General features: G+C 37.7%; 1 protein-coding gene across 3 annotated transcripts; it reads right to left on the reverse strand.

Annotated features, from left to right (window-relative positions):
• Positions 1-8,378: 8,378 nt before the first annotated feature.
• Positions 8,379-18,958, reverse strand: LOC104875841 (C-type lectin domain containing 7A). 3 transcript variants are annotated; one of them, XM_033766304.1, is made up of 6 exons: positions 18,764-18,958; positions 17,907-17,928; positions 16,662-16,769; positions 15,026-15,177; positions 13,660-13,778; positions 8,379-9,803 (listed from the first exon to the last, which is right to left on the reverse strand). In XM_033766304.1, the coding sequence occupies exons 1-6, from the start codon at positions 18,794-18,796 to the stop codon at positions 9,671-9,673; spliced, it is 567 nt and encodes a 188-aa protein (XP_033622195.1). In that variant the 5' UTR covers positions 18,797-18,958; the 3' UTR covers positions 8,379-9,670. The 3 variants fall into 3 exon arrangements, with proteins under 3 accessions (XP_033622195.1, XP_010641870.1, XP_010641869.1); XM_010643568.2 differs by lacking the exon at positions 17,907-17,928 and having other exon boundaries at positions 13,660-13,726; XM_010643567.2 differs by lacking the exon at positions 17,907-17,928.
• Between the last annotated feature and the right edge of the window lie 4,269 nt (positions 18,959-23,227).

The following is a 23,227-nucleotide window of genomic DNA, read 5'->3' on the forward strand; positions in this document are numbered from 1 at the left end:
TTTTTTTTTTTTTTTCTGTCTTCTGCATTCTAGTTTACCTTGAGGAGAATTGGTCTACTTAGTTTGGCTTTGGCCTTTAGCCCTTTATTTTCTGGTGCCCCCCCCAACAGTGACCCTAACTGCACTAAGGGTGCTCTGAACTTCGAGGGACCTTGTCAGGGCAGCCCTCAGAGCTCACCACTGTGAAGTCAATGTAAGGGCCCTGCTTAGAAATCAGGAGGAGCGTCCATCAGGGAATCTGCTCTTAACACCATCACTGGTGGCTTTAAACTTTACATCCACAAGTTCCACATTCCTCATTTGAAGGAGGGCAGACTGAAAGTATCTCAAACACAACTGACTCCACAGGGAACATACACAAACTTGGTTTTGACGCTGCGGTCTAAACAACACAGTGTAACAATGTTTTACACAGCATTTGCATTGCCTTAGGTCTCATAAGTAGCCTAGTGATTTAAAGTTTGTGGGCGGAGGTGTATAGGTTATGCACAAATACTGCACGGTTTTATGTAACAGGTTTGAGCACCTGCAGATTGTTATCAGCAGGGGTTCTGGAGCTGGTGACACCTGGATAACAAGGGAATATTCCAGCTAAAAACTTGCCAGGCATCACACCATTACAGCAGAGGGGTTCAGATGCAAACCAACACAGTTTGATTTTGGACTTCCACACCTCCATGCTGTAGCTCTCACTACTTAGACCGCATAAAAGCAACGTGTTTCTTTTAGGAACAGACATATCCTCCCTTTTTATGGCAGTGAAGAGCTTATTATAAAGTCTGATTTTTTTGGTTTTGAGGTCTTTTTTTCTGATGTGAATTGTTTATTTAAAGAAGTTTTATTTACAAGCATATAAGCTTTATTTTTTTAGCTTTAGCTCTTAAGAAAACTGAGGACTCTGTTTTTGAAAGACATCTTTAGCTAAGAAGTTAAAAGATTTTTTTTGAACTTTTATAGCTTTTACTGTAATGTTTCAGCTTTCCTGAACCACATTAGTGACGTTACCGGTGTAGCTGGAGACTGTCAGCAGGGGCCAGTATAGTACTTGCAGTGCTTATGCAAAATACTTTGCATATTTAGTCTAAATTTTATAGGTCTTGTTGGTTACGTTTTTCTGTTGTGTGTTTAAAACCAAGTTAAAGTGAGACCTTTGTTAATCAAAGTTAATATTCTGCAGGCATGGTGGTGTGCACCCATCATTCCAGCACTCAAGAGCTGAGGCAAGAGGATTACCATGAGTTTGAGGCCAGCCTGGAGTACATAGTGAGTTCAAGGTTAAACTGAGCTATATAATGAGACCCTGACTCAAAAACTTCAAAAATAAATACCCTAATATATATCAAGGTCAGTTAAGGCTCCGCAGGGCTTTCTCTGGGAACCATGCACAGACCCTCAGAGCTCTGTCGCTGTTATCTGCCGGCGTGAGTCCGGGTCTTGTTTGAGCGTGTGGCCTCCCTTGGAAGCATGGAAGATGCTTTTGTTTTCCCTTTGGGGACCCTTCTTTGAGCACAGTGTTTGCTGATTGGCCCCTGTCCTCTGGGGTCTAACAATCTCCCTGTTCAGGAGGTTGGGTGACTCACCAGAGTTGTCGGCAGTGGAGAGAGGTCTCCTTACGCCCTAGGTCCTTATTGACCTTGGAGGACCAGGGCCAAAATATTGGTTGATTGGTAGCCCAGTTCTCTTTTTAGCTTTGGCCTGTGAACCTCAGGTGTTGGAACACCCAGGAGGTTGGCAATAGCAGGGCTGAAGTGGAAACAGTAGGCTTAACTATGATAATCTTATCTGGAAATCAAGCACTTTGAAATATAAAGTGTGACCAGGGAAGTGTTACATTTTTTGACCATGATTGTTTTAACAGATAATAATTATAGTTTTACAGGGAAAATGTGGAATCAAAAGCAAATATAATATTTAGAATAACAATTATATTGACACTATCATTATTATGCTATTATTGTTATTTTTATTATTACCTCCACTGGGGGTTTTGTCTTTAAAAGTATATTTAAAATTTTATTTTATGATAGAATGTCTCATGACAGAAAAGAGCTATAGATTGTTAAATGGGCTATTTGTTCACTATGTCTACTTATTGTTAAGCCAAGTTAGAGGCCTTCTTTTTACCTTTTTCACTTACATTTTTTTTTTAAAAAATCAATATTTTTAAAACCCTTTAAATTGGCCCCAAATTTATAAAATAAACTTAAAGGTGATATCTTGGGGGCAAACATTGAACTACCCATAATTGTTTAAGAAGTACTATCCAGTGGTACCTCAATTCACGGATACTTTTGTTTGTGAACAATTTGGTTTGCAAGCAGAAGCACTTGACAAAGTTTTGTGGGGTTTTTTGTTTTTGTTTTTGTGAATTCCACATTGGATGATGAATACAACTATGGCCATCTTTCCTGCATGAACACAAGCATGCGTATTTTACAAAATTGTGGAAGGAATTACATTTATAAACCGAGGTATCACTGTATGTCTTTAAGATCTCTCCTGTCTGTGTACTTTTGGGGAGAGATAAAGGGAGAAAGAAAAGAAAGAAAAGACAGCATCCTACTTTGGTCCCTTGAGGATACGTGAACTATCAGCTTTATCTTGAGGTCACATTGAGGTACAGCCCACTCCAACCTGAGGTCAGACTGCATCTGTCTCACTCTGTCATGACAAATCTAGGCCGCTCTACCTATCTCACAGAGATCTGTTGTTTATATTCAGAACAGGCATCCTTATCCTTGGCTCATAGTTACTTGTAGGGAACAGGGAAAGGAGACCTTACGAGAACTCCTACATGAGTCCTAGTCTCCTGTGAGCCACAACAGCACAAGCCAAATCAATTAATATAGACAGAAATGAGACCCTAGAAAAGAATCTGAGCTTTGGACCTGATCAGTACTGCTCTGGACAGAAAAGACAAAAGACCTCAAGCTTGCCACACCTTTATTTGTGAGTAACAAGTGATTCAGAGGGCAGCAATGGTGATAATGCTAGAACAATGAGGAACTATGAAGATGAAGATTTTGTTCCTCCCTAGGATGTCATCAGCTGGTGTAATCCTACCCTGGAGCCTCACAGCACCACCAGACCATTGAGGTTTTAGCTGTGACTGGAGGCAAAGTGGAGTTATGTCTCAACGTGCCATAGCTGGCCTCTAGGCAGGAAAATTAGGCCTAAACATAATGTAATTGTGAAATGATTTTCCCCCAAAATTATGTAGAATTACTCCTGACAGCTACTTTAATTCTCATTGACAAATCTGGAAGGCAGAAAAAAGGATTTGTACACAACAGTTGGACTTTTATTCAAAAATTTTCCCTGAGGATCTTTATGTCTTGGAACCTGTGACCTATGTAGGCAAGGAACTTATAGAGAGTTCAAATGTCTGGAGATGTCACAACTATAATCACATGGTGTTATAACACAATCATAAAAAGTTTTACCACCACCAACTTTAGTCAGAAATCACCAGTACCATAAGATGTTTTTTTTTTAGCTTTGCATCTTTGATGGCCTGTATACTTGACAAACAAAAATGCACTTAATACACTGGAAGTTAGCAATAATTACCATCATAGCTATATATAGAAATCCTTACACATATTGACTAAGTTTTAGCATTTGAGAATTTAGATTTTTTTTAAACAGGTTTACAGGGTTTAACTACACTGACATGAATTAAGAAACATCACTAAAGGTCTTATAAGTTTGGGAAAGAGTGCTGTTTTATTACCCAATATACAACTGTGCTTTATTTATACAATAACAAAATGACTGTTTAATTAAAGTCGACAGATGTAGATGAAGTTTTACATAGCAGGACCAAATGTAAGGAGAGATGCCAAATTTTGACCATTATATATGTCTAAGATCTAGATGAATATATATAAAATAGAACATCTGTTAGTTACTTTGTATATATTAAACATATAGTTTAAACATTATAAACTTTAAAGCTTGGATTTGCAGCTTGTTTTTAGATATATACATTATGCTATAAGCTAAGAAAATAGTTGTTTATTTAACCAATCATAAACTGATTGATTATGAAAATGTTTTATAGTCCAACATTTAATTACACTTTTAAAACTCAGTTTTAATAACCAAAATTTTAACAATAGAAAACACAGGAAACCATTTTAGTACAACATAGAGCCTTTGTTTTTAAATCTTTGTAAATTTAACAAAGAGCTTCTTAATATTTTAAGAAAGTTTTGTTTTGATATAGAGAACCCAATCTTTTAATTTTAACCAATTTAAATATATTATAATAATATATTTAATAAGATGTGTTGGGATATGTCATTGCAAGACTTTGGAAAAAAAGCCAGGAAGTCTCATAAGTGAACAAAACTGAACAAATAGATTCAGGCAGCAGCTGTAAGTCATGACCAGCGTGTTTTCAAAGCCCAAGGGTTCCACACTCATTTGTCTTAACAATTATTTTAGATGACTTATGAGAAACAAATCATAAAAGTAGCACCTTTTAAAAGTTATGTGTCATTTTTTAACAAAGAAAAATGCTTGCTTTTGTATATAGAAAACAAAAAGCAATGTATTTATGAAAACCCTTTTTTAACTTTTTGTCTTAATTGGTTAACAGCCTGAATGGAAACATGTTACCAAGACATCTTTAGTCTCTACTCTTTCCAACTGATTTAAATTAGCCCACCATTAGGTTATGTGAACTAAAAAACATATGGGCTACAATCATGAGTATCTGATTATTTATAAGCCAATTTAGGTAGTAATTTTGGAGGATATTATATCTGAGAGTTGATACACAGAAACATATCTATTAACCTAAATCATATATATCCTTTATGTTATCAAACTTGAAGGCTTTTATTTATACATCCCCTGTAAGCCTCCCGCCTCTTAGCCTTCATCTTGTAATGTCTCAAGCTTTGTGTGTGGTTTGTTTTAGTTAAGTTTATTGGTACATTTTAGATATACAATACAGTTACATTCATCATTGGGATTTTGTACCTTTACGTGACTTGTCTTGGTTCTTATTTTTTTCCCCATTCCCCTACCCTCCCTTTACCCCTTCCACCCTTCCCTGTTTACAAAGACATTGTTTCCAGGTTTTTCTTTTTCTCATATTTTTTATTTTCCCTTCTTACCATTTCCCTATCCCTCCCATTTCTCTTTTAGACCTTTTATTCCTATTACACAATATCAATTATACATTTTTATCCATATTATACTTTTAGTTTTTCACCCCAAAAATCCTAGGTTTGTGTGTGTGTGTGTGTGTGTGTGTGTGTGTGTGTGTGTGTGTAGGCCCAAAAGATCCAGAAGTATGCAAAAGCAAAAATGAAAAAGAAATTGAAATTGAAATGAGCTCATAAAGCTTTAACAAAGCAGTCGAAGTTGCCTTAATTGGTTTAAATAGACAAACAAGAAACACAGAAAACAATTACTTTTAAGTCAGAGTGCCCTCTTAGATGGTATTGGCTACGTTGAACTATAATAATCTTTTAAAGATACAGATTTATAACTACAAATAGACTAGTCAGAACTTATTTAGGGGTGACCAATTAGCATAGAGATCTCCTAATTAGTGAGCACCAGTTACTGTTAGAAAGACAGCCCATTTTATATTGTGAAAGCGAGGGCTGTTTAAAGAAGGATTGCACTGATGTTTATCTTAGTTTTGGACTGGAGCTACTGTAGAAGTGCTCTTGCTGCAGGGTGCAGGCAGCCCACAGTTTCTGAGATCTAGCATTTCTTTTTTCTGTAAGAGAGGTTATGAGAAAAAGACATCATCTTATATCTTCTCTCTCTCTCTCTCTCTCTCTGCAGGCCACAGCAATAGAATGGTGCAAGTCAACATAGTTTCGCTCTATGTCAAGCCTAACCCTAACCCTAACTTGGGAGAGTGTGCCTGGGCCCTGATCCTCGTGGCAGATACATGGGCTTGGATTAAATAAATTTTGAGAACCTCCAGAAGTGATAGAGTTTTCATAAGGATATTTCTGAGGTCAGCCATGAGAAGACAGGGCTGGTGGTGAAAAGTGCCTTTTGTTTAGAGAAGTAATAGTCCTCTTCCCAGAGTTTAAAGGAGCTGTTCAAGTGCGTCCCAAAAGTACCACACAATCCCCTGAGCACTGTTGGTTTTCTGCAAGTTTGAATGATAAAATGGCCTAGGGCTCTCCCTTTACTTTGACCTTTCTTCTAGCAAACTCTTCTTACGGAACCTACAGTTACTTGTTTCATATTGGCTCAGTGAAAGTTAGGGTAGGAAACAAACACCAGGGACAATGGAGACGGGAAACCCTGAAATGTGGGCTAGGATTCTAATCTGTTCTCAACCCAGTAAATCTATCAAGACATATCCCCAAAAAGAAAGACATACTTGAAGACAGGGGTCTGTCATAGAAGCAGAGAGAGAAAAGTCCAAACCTGTAGCTGAACTCTTAGTTGGAGTCTTACAAGAGGGCTCTGATGGAGTCTTCTCAGGTCGCGCTGCAAAGGGGATGCCTGACGACCACCGAGTCTACCTCTCCCCTCACAGAGGAGCGCAGGAGGGATGTTAGACATGTGGAGATTTCTCTGCTGCATACCCTGGGATATCAGGACCCAGCTTCCACAGTGGCCTTTGAGTACCCCCTGGGGAGTAGCCCTGGCCAGGGTCTTGCAGTTGCTTTTCCAGCTTTCATAGCTCCGTGCAATGAGAGACCTGTCTCTGCGAAGGAATCCAGCTCCCCCGTCTGGCTAACATTCCCAGTCTTTTCAGTGGAGGGATTAACCAGGAGGCGCTAGGGAACCTATTCTTTGCATCAAGAGTGGTACCTACTCTAATTAGCTTTTAACTGGCTGGCAAAGTACCCACTGCTCCTTAGATTTGTACAAAGGGACAGAGAGAGTCGGTGTGTGGTCTGGCCCTGCCACACTGACCTCTGCATGGAGAAGATGAGCCCCATATTTGGTGCCAAAGATGTAACCAGCTCCCTCCCTTCGGGTTCCTGTTCTGAAACAATGAAGGAGGGGATGCAGTGCAGCAAGCAGTGGGCAGCAGTATCCGATGTGATTTGTTAGAACAAAGAAAAGCCCTTGCTAGACCAGAGGGTCAAGAAGAACACCTAAGGAGCAAAAGGGAGGACACACGGACAGAGGACGTGCAAAAATGCTCCTGCTTGATGCTGCTCGTTGCTGTTTGCCAGGCTTCCTGTCACCAGTGGGTTCCGTCCATTTTCTGTCTTCTGCACTCTAATTTCTCTTGCAGTTTATTGCACTTTGACTTTAGCGTACTCAGGCCTTTGCCCTTTGTTTCTTTAGTTTCTGGTCTCCACTAGAACGGGAATCACAAAGCCCTTGAGGGACAGGCATGCCTGAAGTGGCTGAGAAGCCACAGAAAAGCCAGCATCCTCGATGGAACAAATAAGAGTAGAGAAACAGAAGGTAGCTCAGAGAACCAGAGGGAATTGCAGTGGGTAATATATTATGGATGGTCCTAAAAGTATTTATTTATTATGCTTGTTGTTATTAATATGAAACATATAAGTCAAAGAGAATTTTAAGTAAGGAAATGAATAATTTGATTTAAATTTATGTTTGAAAATTTGCTGTAGCATAACAAGAATGAAGACTAGAAGACAACTTCAAAAATTACTGCTGTAACACAGGCAAGCAAAGGCATTCTCTCTAATATAATCGCTACTCATCTTGAACCCAATCCTAGACTTGGGTTCAGCCAGCAGCTCTTTCCTCTTCTCTGTCTCATGGAAAAACATAAATGTCTCCTTTCATTCATATGTACATTTCCGTGTTATTTGCAACATAAATTATGTGTCAACAGGTGAGAAATAAAATATTTTGGATGGCCTAGAGCAATCTAACTTTATAGCATCACTTTGGTGACAGTCAAGCCTTTACCTCTTTGTCGTAATTATTGGCTGTCCTGTCTCTTCCGGGTAAATTCAGATTAATTTTCAGTATCCAGAATTATTTTCCTTGCTTATAATGATTTTTCAAACAAACATTTCATCCTGAGAAATCAGGAGAAATTAATCCAACCAAAACCAAAATTAAAATACTTGGAGTTTCTTCAAAATCCTATCTTGGGCTTTAATTAAATGCTTAATACCTAATTAGTTAATTTTACTTCTTATACTGTCCCACTGAATTATCTTTACCCTCTCTACTTCTTTCCTTAGACAGTGGCAAAACCAATTTGCATATTATGTTACTTTTCTCTCGTTGCTGAGACAAAATACCCGACACCCAAAGTTAGAGGGGAAGAGGTTTATTTGACTTACAGTTCTCAGAGGTTTCAGTCCATAATTGGTTGGCTCCAAGGCAGGGATGGCAAACAGGCATCACAGAGGAGAAGCAGGGTACGAACAGAAAGCAGCAAAAGCAACAAGGGCCTGTAAGAGTGTCTTTCTGCTCCTTTTATCTCATTCAGACCAACGGGATGAGGGCGGTGCCAAACCAAAGGCTGATAGGTAGTGGTTCAGTAATCACACTCCCTCAATCCTGCACCACACTCTAGATTCACCCACCTATGACCCCATGAGACTTTGAGGGGACATCTAGACCCAAATCATAATACATTTTAAGAGATGATAGTAAATGTCACAAAAATCTATTGTCTTACATAGTTTTTTTTTATCTTTCAAAGTTCAAATTTGTGCTTTAATTCAGAACTACCATTTATATGCCCTACCTAGTATCAAACTCGTCTACACTTTGGGGAAGAGGTCAAATTATGACAATGATTCTCATGGGCAGACATGTAATTTAGAGGCCAAAGGTTCTTTAACAAGCATTTTCTTTACATTGAGGTAGAACCGACACAACCTAAAATTAACCATTTATAGTGAACGATTCAGTGATTTTTGCACAATTTCTTTACATATATTAACAAACACAAGAAAGTTATACAACTGCCTCTCAGCAATACAGAAATCCGCACAGTCCTGTATTAATAGTACTGATACCACAAAGTGGATCCAACAGATAGACTCCAAGCTCTTGCGTACAGCTAGCAAAGAATTAAAAGTATACTTCCCCTGGTAACAGAAAATGTAGCGAAATTTATTGAAGAGAATGGGAAAATGTGCTAAGACAGGCATGACCAAAAAGTGGCGTTGCGATGAAACTGGGCATTTGGATTTTAAAAGCTGTGTGCCCAAGGCCAAGTACCTCTCATCAGATTTCTGGATAAGATTGACAGGATTGATTGATGGGGCCCTGAGTCATTTTCAAGGGCTTTCAATATGCGTTCATGTCCATATCCACACTGATTAAATTATATACGTGACATGCAGTCCATGATTGTGAGGCTTTAAGGATGTTGACGTGGGAAAAAGGTTACAGAAGATCCAGCTATGAGTTCTCACATGCATGAGCTCTGGCCCAGATCTCAGAGATTTCCTTGGTCTTTGTTGTCTTATTTCTGCATCTCTAAGAACAATAGTCCCCTAACTCCACATCCAGGATTCTATCTATTATAACTTAATGTTAACTTTGCAGTGGGCTTGACAAGAAATCACACAGCCTTTCATCCTATTTCTCAGCTAAGATTAAAGTTTGCTAAGTGGTCAACACTTTCATTTCCTTACTTTAATTGCCCTCAAATACCACTCTTTTTGTTGTTGTTGTTGTTTTTGTTGTTGTTTTGTCATCCTTATGATCTCAGATACTTTTCTCCTTCCTCCCTTCACCCTGACAGCAACTTTTCGCAAATACTGAAGGAGGGAATATTACAGGCTTGGTCATAAGCATTTCCCATATGAATCCACACACAGTTGTGAGTTGTGTTTTCCTGGGTAGCTGTGCTTCTGATTTGAAACCTGGTAAAATAAAATATGGTGATGTAATTAGAACAACAGAAGAAATACTGGTCACACAGAGTTGAAATGAAACTACCAGTGAAAAGAATTTTGAAGTGTCTATATTACTGAAAAAGGAATCTGAATTTAGATTGTATTAATTCACAAGTGCTAACAGAATTGACTCCATAATTAACTCAGTATTTTCAGGAAATACTACTAGTTGCATAAAATTAAATTAACCCCCTGACAGAGAAGAAAACCCTACTGAATATTTTATATAAAGTTTGTTTATTTACCTTTTGGTCTATTACCAAGATGTCCATTTATCAAATCAAGTAAGAGTTTAGTGAAATTACTACTGGGTATATTTAATGAGTCAACCAACTGGAAAGAAGAGTTAATGCTAAAGGGAATCTAGAACTAAACGAAGAATCATAGATGTCAAAAAGTAATATTGAGAGTAGAGGAAGAAAAAGGGGAATTATAAATGATAACAGGATAGGTTTGGGAACGACAACTAAAATCGCAGAACTGGAAATAATCATTCAAAATATTTTTTAAAAAAAGAAAAAAATGTGAGAGAATGAAAAGATGAAAATAAAGTGTTTGTAGATAGGGAGGGGAGGAGGGGGTGAAGGGAGGGCAGAGGTAAGGGGAAAAAATGAGAATCAAGACTTGTCATGTAGAGGTACAAGATCCCAACAATGAATGCAACTGTACTGTATCCCTAAAATGTACCAATAAACTCAATTAAAGCTGGAAAAAAAAATGGAGAATGGTGGGCCAGGGATTTGGCTCAATGGTTCAGCAGCCTGCCTCGCAAGCACAAGGACCCAAGTTCAATCCCCGGTACCAAAAAATAAAAAATGGAGAATGGTAAGAGCAAATTAGCCACTGAGGAAGAAAAATAGATCACAAGATATATGAGATATATTTTAAACATATATCACCTTCAGACAATCTTTTAAAAACAACAATAAAAACCAGACAATAGTAGGATAACATCTTCAAATGGCTGAAACAAGGACCCCCAAGCCTCTAATCCTAAACTCAATGAAAATTTTTTACAAAAGTCAAATTGACATATATTTTGTTTTTTGTTTTTTGGTTTTTTTTATGGTACTAAGGATAGACCCCTGGGCCTTCACACTGAGCTACATACCCCACCTTTAAAACATTTTTTTTAAGTCACTAATTTGCACAGGCTCAGGTTGAACTTGCAATCTTCCCACTCAGCCTCCCAGAGTGCTGGGATTAATGGTGTGCACCACCACAAATAATCCAGCTGCAACAGATGTTCTCAAGAAGAAATATTAAGGTGTGTCCTTCAGTTTAAGACAAAAGACTAAAATATAAGGTATAAGAGTTAGGAAGTAATAAGAAACAATTAAAATATAGACATGTGAGCAAATGAAAATGAACACTAACTGCAGAGACATCTTCACATATACACTTATAGAGATAGCTGTATATCTATCTCCAGGGAAGCTATATTTTGTTGAATCAAAGAGGACATCAATTATAGAGTGTACCAGTAATTCAGTCTAATTCTGTGATACTAGATTTATCCAAGATGAGGAATATAAGACAATGCAAAGCTAAAAACCAAAGGGTTATTTTGTTGCAGGAGTAAATGAGAAATAAAATTGCCAAAGAGAAAAGAATAAGGAAATGTTGATGCCTTGGTCTTGCTACCAAGTGAAGATGGGAAGGAAAGGTCCCTTGAGAAGCTGGAATGACAAGTACAGATCTTTACCTTCTACAAGAACCCAAGTGGGGCATTTAATTTAAAGTAACTACAGATGTATGTGGCCCCTGTTTGGCAGAAGCAATGCTAGTGACAGAGCTCAGCTGCAGTTCTTCCACAGTGATTACAAAAGGCCATCATAAGACGTATATTACTTTCACAGGTAGTAAATTGTGGAAATGGTGTGTTCAATAGCCTTAAAATACACATCTATAATAACAAAAGAACCAGGGAGGAGCTAAACAGAATGCTCTAAGAATTTTACATTGATCATTGACAAATAAAATAAGAATTTTATATTGACATTACAAAAACTGCAGCTGATATTAAACTTTGAGGATTTCCATTGTATTTTATTTATTTATTATTACTATTTTTTGGTACCAGGGATCAAACTCTGGCCCTTGCGATTGCAAGGATGGTGGCAGAACCACTGAGCCAAATCCCCAGTGATATTAATCTTTGAAATACAAAAACATTAGACTTTGGTAAGTGACGAATATATGCTGTGATTACTAAGGAAGCTACCACATAGTTAGTAAAAGAACTTCAAATGAAGAGAAGAAAGCAAAGCAAAATTTTAAAAAAAGCATTAGCCGGGCGTGGTGGCGCACACCTGTAATCCCAGCACTCGGGAGGCTGAGGCAGGAGGATTGCTGTGAGTTCGAGACCAGCCTGGGCTACATAGTGAGTTCCAGGTCAGTCTCAACTACATAGTGAGACCCTGTCTCAAAAAACAGACAAACAAACAAACAAAAAACAAACAAATAAAAAAAGCATTAAATCAGTCCCCCCACAAAGGAAAGGAAAGAAAATGTAACACTGAATGGAGAGACACAATTCTAAACCCACATGTTCCTAATAATATAGTTTCTATGTATTATATTAAATGTTTACAGAACAGTTCTCTTGTGTGGGAGAAGAAAACCCATAAAATGACAGAAATACTATGAAGTGCAGTTTATTCTTTTGATCACAGAGTTTACCTTGTGGTTACGATGAAAATCAGAAGTCATTTTGAACTTCATAACAATGAAAATACATTAAAATGACATAGTCTTAACTGCAGGAAAAGAAAGCCTGAAGTTCATGAATCAAACATCCAACACAAGAAGTTCAAGAGTGGCAAATTGAACACACACACAATTAAATAAAATGGAGTAATAAAGAGGAGAATCAAAATGAATGAAAGAAATGATAAAACAAGAGAATCAGCAAAGTCAAAAGTTGTGGGGTTTTATTGAAGGGGATTAAATTGAACCATATGCCTAATGAGATTAAGGAGAAGAATGTAGATACACACACACATATTGGAATACACATCAGTGATGGGGATTTGAAAGGAGGCTGTAGGCCGGGCATGGTGGCGCATGCCTGTAATCTCAGCACTCGGCAGACTGAGGCAGGAGAATCACTGCAAGTTCGAGACCAGCCTGGGCTACACAGTGAATTCCAGAGCAGTCTCCACTACATAATGAGACCGTGTCTCAACCTCCCCCAAATAAAAATAAATAAAAGGAGGTTGTAATTTCATATTTTCTGGATATTAACAAGAAAATAAATGCCAATTGAAATGAGAAAGACTTCAACACACAAGGAGGAACCATTCATGATCGTACAGATGTGAAATATCTTTTAAAACTTTATAAAATGAGAGGTGCTGCTGTTAGCTTAATGATAATAGTTTCACATATTATGTGTAAGATACCATGCTAATGATTTTAGTTTTATTATACCCTTATTCTCCCAGTTCTCAGTGGTAGAAACTCTTTATGTTCTCACTTATGGGTATGGAAAGTGAGACTCAAGAGAAGTCACATGATTTGCTCAGTGTCACGGCTGAAGCCCATGCTCTTAATTCCCTGTGCCACACTGAGTCTGCTCCTGAGCTGAACAATTTCAAACAGATGCCAGATGCCCTCCTGCACAGCAGCCAAAGAGACACCTAAGTCAGTCACACTAATGACTACCCTTCCACTCCATAAACCTCTTCAACCCTGTTCTCCACCCACCCACCACCTCTCAATGAGTCTTTCTCTTTTTCTCACTTGGTCAGTAAATCAGGTTCTTAACTGCATGCCATGTTTTTAATCTCTCTGAGAAAGTTTTGACTTTGCAAGTACTTACAAGTTATAAGAGAAAGTTGATCCATCATCCCAGAGCCATAATTCCTCAGTCTGCTTGCGAGAAAGTCCTATCCAGAAAGAATTAATAGGATAGGAAGACATTTGTCCTACTATAAAATCCTTTAGGGGAATAAAATATAAGTAAACATCAGAGAAAAAGAGAAATATTATCATAGACAACTGACTGTATGCTTCGGTGGACAATGTGTGTGTAAACTGAAAATAACCTAGACAGCACTACCAATAATAGAATGTCATTGTCATTTAATTTTCCCACAAAGCACAGATTGACAATATCAGTTATAAATAGATTTATCACATCCATGTGCTGCCTCTGTTCAATGAACCCAACATGATAGGATCTCTGGGTAGATATTGTGGTTGATAGGCCATTATTAAATTCACATTAAAAATATAAATTAAAGTTGGCCTTTCCCAGAAATGCCTTTCCGAATTGGTTAGCACCTTAAAATTAATTCAGTCTCACACATTTTATAAATAATCTGGATTTCAATAAAGGTATTTGAATTGTTGCCCAATTTAAGATGATTTATTGATAACTAACTATAGGCTTCTCAACAGGCCTAATAGATTTCTAGAAATCTGCCATATATCTGCCTCTTCCGATGCATTAACATTAGTGTGAACTGCAAATGTTTGGTATGACATTATAGAAACAAAAAGTGGAGAGCAGTGAATGTAGATGTAGAAGTAACAAATTAGCTCAGATTTATAATTTGAAATGCTTTGTGTTATCCTTTCCACAGCTCATCAGAGGTCCATCTTTCTCTCACGAGGCACTGTAAATTTCATTTTTATGAAAAATTTCTTATGACCACAGGGATATCATTATACTCATGTAAATGGTAAATAATCAATATCAGATACTCAATTTTTAACAACTTTTGCCTTTTTTAAACAAAACTTTTTGTAAATCCAGGAATAGCAAGTTTACTTTATAAACCTTTTTCCTTTTCCTAGTATCTTAAAAGTGCAAATGATTTATAAATTTATATTGTCATCGCTAGCTTTTCTTCATAATTCTGATGACAAAGGAGAAAGTTTTCCATTGTATTCCACCAAAGTCAAAAATTAAAATACAAATCAACAACAATTAACAGAAGCCTGAATGTTATAGTAAACATGGAAGGCTTTAAAGTGAAATATGATTATTTGTAATTAATTACATTCATTAAATATACTACGCCTTTGAAATGTTTAAGGTTTGCTAATAGTGCAGTTATAGAGAACACTGAAAATAATTTTCTCTTGGGGAAAACTGTATCACCTGGAATCTCCTCTATTTTTCTACTCAATACAAGACCAGTGTCTACACCGCAGATACTCTGCCTGAAGTCTACACTTACGAATTCTTTTAAGGTGTCTATCTTCAGGAGATGGGAGCCCAGCTGAGAGCATCTTCTCTTACTTCCATACCAGGAATCTAGTGAAAGGATAAGGAGGTAACAGCTCTTCTCATGCACAATCCAATCAGGAGGACAAGTGCTGGGAACAACTCCTAGGCATAAAAGACAAGAGCTGTGAAGTTCATCGTATACTAATTTCTTCTTTAAGAGCAAGCACTATTCATGTCATGAACACTTAATAAATAATCCATGAGCTGTCATTGCATGTTTTATTTTCAGTTCAAGCTATACGGATATTATTTTCCAGAAAAATTTAAATCCTCTTAGTCTTTTAAAATTGTTTTTAATTATTTGAGTAGTTCTAGTGTTTTAGACAGGTAACATCCTTTCTTTTATGACTTGTCTTCCATTACATCAAATTCAGCCCAGACCTTTCTTTCTCTATTTCAACCCCCTAAAATAAATACATCCAAAATCAGTAATCAGGGTACAGAGTAATTTGATGTTACTTAAGTTATTTTATGATGAGACACATTGTAAATCATGGCATTCCAAAGATGAACTTATAAAGGCAATAGGTTATATTTCAGAGTGCCTCTGCTATGTATTATTAGCTACTGGGTTAAAGTGTGAGGCTGTGTGAAAACAGCAATGAGAAACTGAAGTGAAAATATTGTCAATCAATTACGATGCGATCAGAAGTAAAGCGCATATATAAAGTTGCAATTACATCAGTGGAATTATGTGATTCAAGTTAAATACATTTAGCCAGAGTTTTCAGGAATATGCATTGTGTCTGTCTCTTTTGTACATTTTTAATTTGGTACCCTAATTCTAGCCAACATTTTCACTTCTTTACTTTTCCTTTACTGTTGTGCTTTGTGCTTAGCTGTCCCCCAAAGCCTCATGCAGATAAAGTGGGGCTTTGTTCTTCAGAGGTGGTTGAATCTGGAATGTTCTGATGCTGGGGTTAAGGGTGTGCAATTACTGAACCCTGACATTTATACAAAGTGTACACCACAAACATTTGTTTAATAAAGGAATGTCATGAAGGCTCAGTGATACTTTACTGAATCCTATTGCAAGAGATATAAAATCTAAGAAAATCTATTCATCCATCACAAAATGTCTACTTAGAAATCGCCTCGGGAAATTCCTAGTATATTTGAGAGCTTATGCTAATGATCAGGTATAAAATAATTTGTATAACTCATTAGTCTCATACAAATAACTTGTAGCCCCTCTAGCAAATTTACTTCATTAGCATCATATCATATTTCTTTCTCCAGCCCCACAGTTTTCCTTTCATTAATTTGTCGTTCAAAAAAATCAGCCTTGAAACCAAATATTTAAGGAGGGGAGTAGAAAAATACAGTTAGGAATATGAGATTTTTAGACAGATTGTCTAAATTTCTCATCCTGATTCTACCGGTAAGTAGTATAGGACCCTAAATAAAATGACACCTCAGTTTCTCACTTCTAGGTGAACTGGGATTTAAAGGCACCAACTCGGTAAATAAGGTCAATATACAGAATAAATTAGTTCCTGCATGTCAAGCCCTTGAAAGAGAGTCCAGGACACACATGAATGCTTATGAAATGTCTATAGTTGTAATTAATTCTCCCAAATACTCACCCAGGGAACCCAGCACCACGGCTACCACTAGTATTACCAAGCATAGGGTTCCCAAAATCACAGCTATGAGCTTCCAAGGAGAACCTGCAACAGGAGATGCTGGGGAGCCTAAGGGAGGAGAAAGTGAGAAAGAAAAGCTAATCATGGACCAGAGAGCACATTAATCACACAGTGAGGTTAACGTTCTGAAGGAATTCATTCATCACTGGCTTCTAGACAACCTGGTTTCTCTTTTTTCCCACCTTCAAGATTCCTCTTCTTCAGTTGTTGGAATTATAGTGTTAGAACACTGACTTGTTATCTGTTCTTTCCGCTTCCAATTACACATATTTTTGTTGGCAATATAGACAGAATTCATAGAACAGAACAAGAGTAGGAATGGAAGGAAACATATATATATATATGTTTAAGCCCGCATGGCAAGGCACACCTGTAATCCCAGCATCCTGGGAGGAGGAGGTCTGGGCTGAGGATGTAGAGCAGTGGAACAATACCTGCCTGGCAAGCAAGAGGCACTGAGTTTGATTATCAGTACAGAAAAGCCCTCAGTTCCACACTGGATGTCAGTAGGTCTTGACACCTCTCAGATCCCTGATATCCCACTCACTCTTAGAGAAAACAGCTTCTTATGTTCAGAAACAGCTCTGAGTATCAAGGATAAGCTTCCCCCTTGCATTCATTTAGTGAATGATGTGGAAAAATTACTTTCTGGGGTTTTTTATTTCTTTTTTTTAATGTTGTGAAATTGAGGTAATATCTCAGAGAACATTGTGATAAATAATAAGTGAGCTAGCACAGGTAGAAGCACCTTCTTTAGAAATTACAAGCATGTTGTAGATTAATACTAATGAACACTACCTCTTCCTTCACCTTTCTGTCTACTCTTCTTTCACCAAGTTGCCCAAGAAAAGAATTGGGTAAGTGGTGATAAGAGGAAAATAATTGTGCAATGTGAAAAGCTAAAAGCAGAAGAAAGCAAATCCTGATTTCAAAACCTGTGAATTGGGGGTGGGGATTTAGCCCAGTGTTTCCATTTCCTGCCTTGAGAGAGCAAGGCCCTGAGTTCAATCTCTGGTATAAAAACAAACAAACAGAAAAACAAAACCTGTGAATCATCTCTCTTGTATAGATAATGAGAAACTGATTTTGTATTAATATCACCATACGAAGAGCATAGCACAGTTTTTCCCGATGACTAAACAGTGAGAGCATCTCATAGAATTGTCAAATAGAAGGGAGACTCACCGAGGGGACTGCATCTCTCATTCTGTGAAGAGAAAGATCCTTTAAAGTCCTCTGTCTCTCTCGTTTACATTTTGTTTAAGACTCGTGTCCTTGTTTATGGGGCATTTTCATCTAACATTATACTTCCCTTTACTGGATGCCAAGAACTTTTTGTAATCAACAACAAAAAATCCAAATCAATCTCTTACTATAAAAACATGTCAGACTTGAGCTTCTCAACCCTGATGGCTGGCACCCCTTTGATCTTTAACACAAAAATCATTTCTTCACCTATCTCCCATTGTTTCAGTCTTCTAATATATATATTTTTTGAGACAGGGTCTCTCTTCTTATGTAATTCAGGCTGGCCTTGAACTTGCTATGTAGCTAGGCTGGCCTTGAATTCATAGTGGTCTTCCTGCCTTAGTCTCTCAAGTGATGGTATTACTGTCATGCACCATCACACCTAGCTCAGTCTTCTGATTCTTATTTCCTAATTTATGATGTTTTTCACATATACTTGCTAAAATTTCGAGGACATCACTCCCACACATGACTCTTTCTACCAAACAAAGAATCCCTCTGTTGAAATTCTTTCAACTTTGATTTTCTTCGCACTTATTATCAACTCTTCATTACTGATGAATTCGCTGTTTCTAGAAAAAATTGTATTGGCTATCATGAAGCATAATGAATTTAGATAACAATACTTATTATCTAACTGAATAGTTTCCATGAAGAGAGACTCAATACATATTCAAATAATCTGCAGTGACTGTTGCAAAACCTGTACACACAAATCCTTACTCTGTCATACTTTCTTTTCTGTTAGCATTTTACTTCATGAAAACAAGAGTGGCAAAGGCAGAAAAAAATACCTTTCTCTGAGTCCACAGGTCTTCTGGTAGCATCTCGAGAGTGAAAGTTTAATTTAGTATAACCATCTTCATCCACATCGGAAGGATACTCCATTGTTCTATGGAGCTCTAAGTAGACCAATTGAGTACGCTTTGCTTTTCTCCCTAAAATGACTGCCAATTGAGGAAAGAGGAAAATGAATCACATCATGTGGGATAAGCTTAACTGAAGTTCAACAAGTTGAATTTAAATTGTCCAGCCACAGACCGAAAACAGGAAATGAAAACATTGTAGTAATTTCCTACTTATACCTTTAGATCCTGTTTCTGAGACTGAACTACTAAGAAGTTTGAGAGGCTGCATGGTAGGTCATTACTTAAGACCAAATAGGAGACAAATAGGATAAATAGGATAAAGTCTTATCCTGCTTTTACTCTCACAACTGAATTTAGTATGAGTATTTGACTTGGCCTGATGTAGAAAAGAAGAAATAAAGATTGGTAGAAAGGAGACAAGAAAAATCAGAATATTAAAATTATACTTTTAAGGAAAAAATTGTAGCTTCGGGATACAAAAGTTGCTCAAGTCTTTTTCCCTTCCTGGAAATTTCACTCAAAAAAATTCCTAAGGGTCTTAAAGACACAATAAGTCTGTAAATTTGGGCTCTGGGCTATGCTTTACCGAGGTAAATCATTCTCATTCATAGACCTCCATCCTCAAAGAGGCAGCAATATCAGTGGGTGATGCATTTCAACTTCAAATGCATTCAAGTGTGTTTGCATTCTAGCATAACCTGACAAACAATAGGAGCACACATCCTAGATCATCCGTCCTGAAGACATCCCAAGATCCCATACATATTCCCAGCTCTAGATCATTATGTGTCTCTCCCTTGAGAGCACACACTGTTTCTGTAAGGGTATAGTTTTAAATTTTTGCCTATGTCTTTCTGAAAATTCTTTTTCTGTGATGGGAATCAGGAAACCTAAAATTTAATTCTGTGCACAGGGTGGATTGAGTTGCTTCTTACCACTTTGGGAACTTCCTAGGACCCCATCCTAGGCCTAGCTAACCTTTCAACAATTTTGAGATAAAATATTCTTTTGTGTGGGGGAGTACTGGGGATTGAGTCCAGAGCCTTTACAATGAGCTATATATATTTCCAACGCTTTCAGAAAAATTTTTGAGACAGGGCCTTCCTAAGTTGCCCAGGATGGACTTGAATTTGTGATCCTCTTTCCTCCGCCTTCTGAAGTGCTAGGATTACGTGTATGAGCACCATGAAGTAACTTTGGTATATTGAGTTTACCATCACTTTGCTAAAATTGCATTCATCCATGTGTACATTAATTCAGTAAACATTTATTAAATTTTTGGCTTTCCAATTAGCAAGAGTTGGAGGTGCAAAAACAATATCTATGAGAATGTTCATTTCCCAACGAAGGAAACCTGCACATAAGGATAAGAAGGATGCCATAAAGAGGTGCATTACTGTAATAATAGAGAGAACAAATAAGTCTCTTCAGGACTTGTCAGGGATTAAGAACACAAACTAATCATTATTTGTTGAACAATTGTAAGAATGATTTAGAAGATGGGTCTCCATATCCCCAAGTGAGTAACTGAAAGCAAGAGGCAGTCCAACACCTTTGTCTTCACTTTATATCTGTCTCTTTATCTTAAATCTTTAGGTCAGATCCTTGCTGTGATCTGTACTTGGGCTTGTTAGTCACTTAGGAAGCATCTGCCAAACCTGGTAATGCAAGGTTTAGTAGCCCTGTGTTTGTCTAGCTCATCTCATTCCCCTTCAAGATGGAGGTCAAGAGTATTTACAGCAATTTCAAGAATTTTCAGAGACAGACATAATCGCCAGGTTTTATAAAGTTTAGTCAGATCCTCAGAGAGATGTGATGCCTAAAAAGTCTACGGTCGTCAGAACCAGGCCTGCTCCTGACCCAGACGCCATCTCTCAAGTGCCGGGAGGAAGCCTGGGCCCTGATCCACCACAGGAAGGAGAACCACTCCTGCTCCCGACCTAGCAGCCATCGCTCATGGGGAAGGTAGCCGAGTGGGCGCCCCTGAACCCCCATAACCCCCACACACACTCTCAGACCTCCTGACCGTGCCAGTCTTAGGAACCACGCTGCAAAGACAGAGGTGGTCATCAAGGGTATTTTTCTGAGTTCCCAACTTTGAACATCTTTAAAGAAAGGGCATGGGAAACCTGTAATAGAACATTGCAGAGTTCAACCATTCAGAACGATGGGGAACTCAATCTGGGCCTTGCAGCCAGAGGTCAGTCAGCGTCAGGGGGTTCAGCCATCAGCTAACTGAGATCAGGGGTCTTGCATCCTCGCTCTGTCTGAGCCATTAAATGGTAAATTCACTATATTGAAATTTTGTTCACTGCAGACATGTTCTGGACTGCTTCTTGATTTCAGTTTAATTCAAATGATTTAAGGGTGATAGACTAGTGACTACCACAGGTGGTCAGTGTCCAAATTGTGCTTGATGTACATGTGTTGCTGATTGTATCAGTTGGGGTAAAGCATTGCTGTTGATTTGATGAGCTGTTTTCTCTGATGTTATGAAGATGAGAATGTCTGTGGGTCGTTAGAGACACAGTAGCTAGGGCACAAACATATCAGGAAGATTTGGGTGACAATCCAGAGATTAAACCAAGGATAGTCCGACAACAAAAATTAAAATGAGAAAACACTTAAGCAAGACACAAGGACAGACCTCCAGTTCACCAATGGCAAACAGTAGGGCAAATGAGGATGAAAAGGCCGATAGTGAACCACCAGGACACCCTGAACTCAAAGCACAGGAAGTAACAAAACAGATCAATCAGGCTCTAGAAAAATTCAAAATAGAAATAATTTCCCAGATAACCATAGAGATAGTGAGTAAAATGGAAGTCGTGATTCGAGACTCTAGAGCAGAAACTGACAAAAAAATAGATGAGCTCAGGACCATGATAGAAGCCATGAATGCCCAGCATAAGAAAGAAATGGAAACAATAAATGCCCAACATAGGAAAGAAATGGAATCCATAAAAAGGATTCAAATAGATATCCAGGAGATTAAACACTCTATTGAAAGTGTACGCAACAGAATAAAAGAATGCAAAGATAGACTCTCAGATATAGAAGATAAGATTGCAGTCAGTGACCATGAAAAGAGAGGTCTCTTAAAAACAGTAAGAGATCATGAGAAATTGATCCAACAACTCCTAGATGATGCTAAGAAGAATAACATAAGAATGATCGGAATCCATGAAGTAGTAGGAGAAAATACAAATGACTTTAAAAAGCTGTTTGCAGAATTAATGACAGAAAACTTCCCAAACAGAGGGGAAGAATTTGACATTCAGATAACTAAAGCATATAGGACCCCAACTAGCTACAATCAAAAAAAATCTATACCTAGACATATAATAATCAAGATCCCAGAAATCCAACAGAAGAACAAAATACTACAAGCAGTAAGAGAAAAGAAACAAATCACATACAAAGGAAACCCCATCAGAATCAAAGCAGACTTTTCAACACAAACCCTCAGGGCAGGGAGAGCCTGGAATGAGATATTTCAAGTACTAAAAGAGAACAACCTCCAACCTAGACTGATGTATCCAGAAAAACTCTCTTTCAAAATGGATGGGGAAGTAAGATACTTCCAAGACAAAGAACACCTGAAGAACTACACGAATACCAAACCAGCACTACAAGAAATTCTAAACAAGATCCTAGAAAAAGACAATGAAGGCAACAACACCATGAGGCCCAACAGCAAATCAAGTAGGCAAGGCAAGAAATTAAAAGAAGGTTAAAAAGTAAAAAGAGTCAACAAAAGCCCAATAACATGTCAATAATAAGTCAGTACATAGCAGTTGTGACCAGCAATGTCAATGGCCTCAACTCACCCATCAAGAGAAATAGACTGGCAAAATGAAATAAGAAGCAAAATCCAACAACATGTTGTATACAAGAAACACACCTAGTGCAAAAAGAAGCCCAGAGACTGAAAGTGAAAAGATAGAAAACAATTCCCCATGTGACAGGAGCCCAGAAAAAAACAGGGGTAGCAATCTTATTGGCAGACAAAGTAAATTTCAAACCAAAACTGAATCTAGTATTATTGATGTAGGACTGTACTGTATCATACCTCTATGAATGTAAAATATCTAGTACCTGCTTTATGATACATAGTAGGGACCATGCTTTATCAGAGCTACATTTAATGATATTATTACTCTAGAATGTTCTCTTTCCAGATGATGATTAAGAGGCTAATAGAAAAAATGGTGCCAGGTACCACAACAGCAACAGAACTTTGTTGTTATCTGGATATTATTCTTTTCTTTGTTTTTTTTTTTAATGGAATGTGTTGAATGTCTATAATTTTGTTCTGATCACTGCAGAACCTGGAAAAGCTGTTGCTGCTATTGATGCATAACACACTATTATTAGTCTTTTTATATA

This window comes from Fukomys damarensis, unplaced genomic scaffold, assembly GCF_012274545.1.
Source record: "Fukomys damarensis isolate Sample0158 unplaced genomic scaffold, DMR_v1.0_HiC HiC_scaffold_19, whole genome shotgun sequence".
NCBI classification, from domain to species: domain Eukaryota; kingdom Metazoa; phylum Chordata; class Mammalia; order Rodentia; family Bathyergidae; genus Fukomys; species Fukomys damarensis.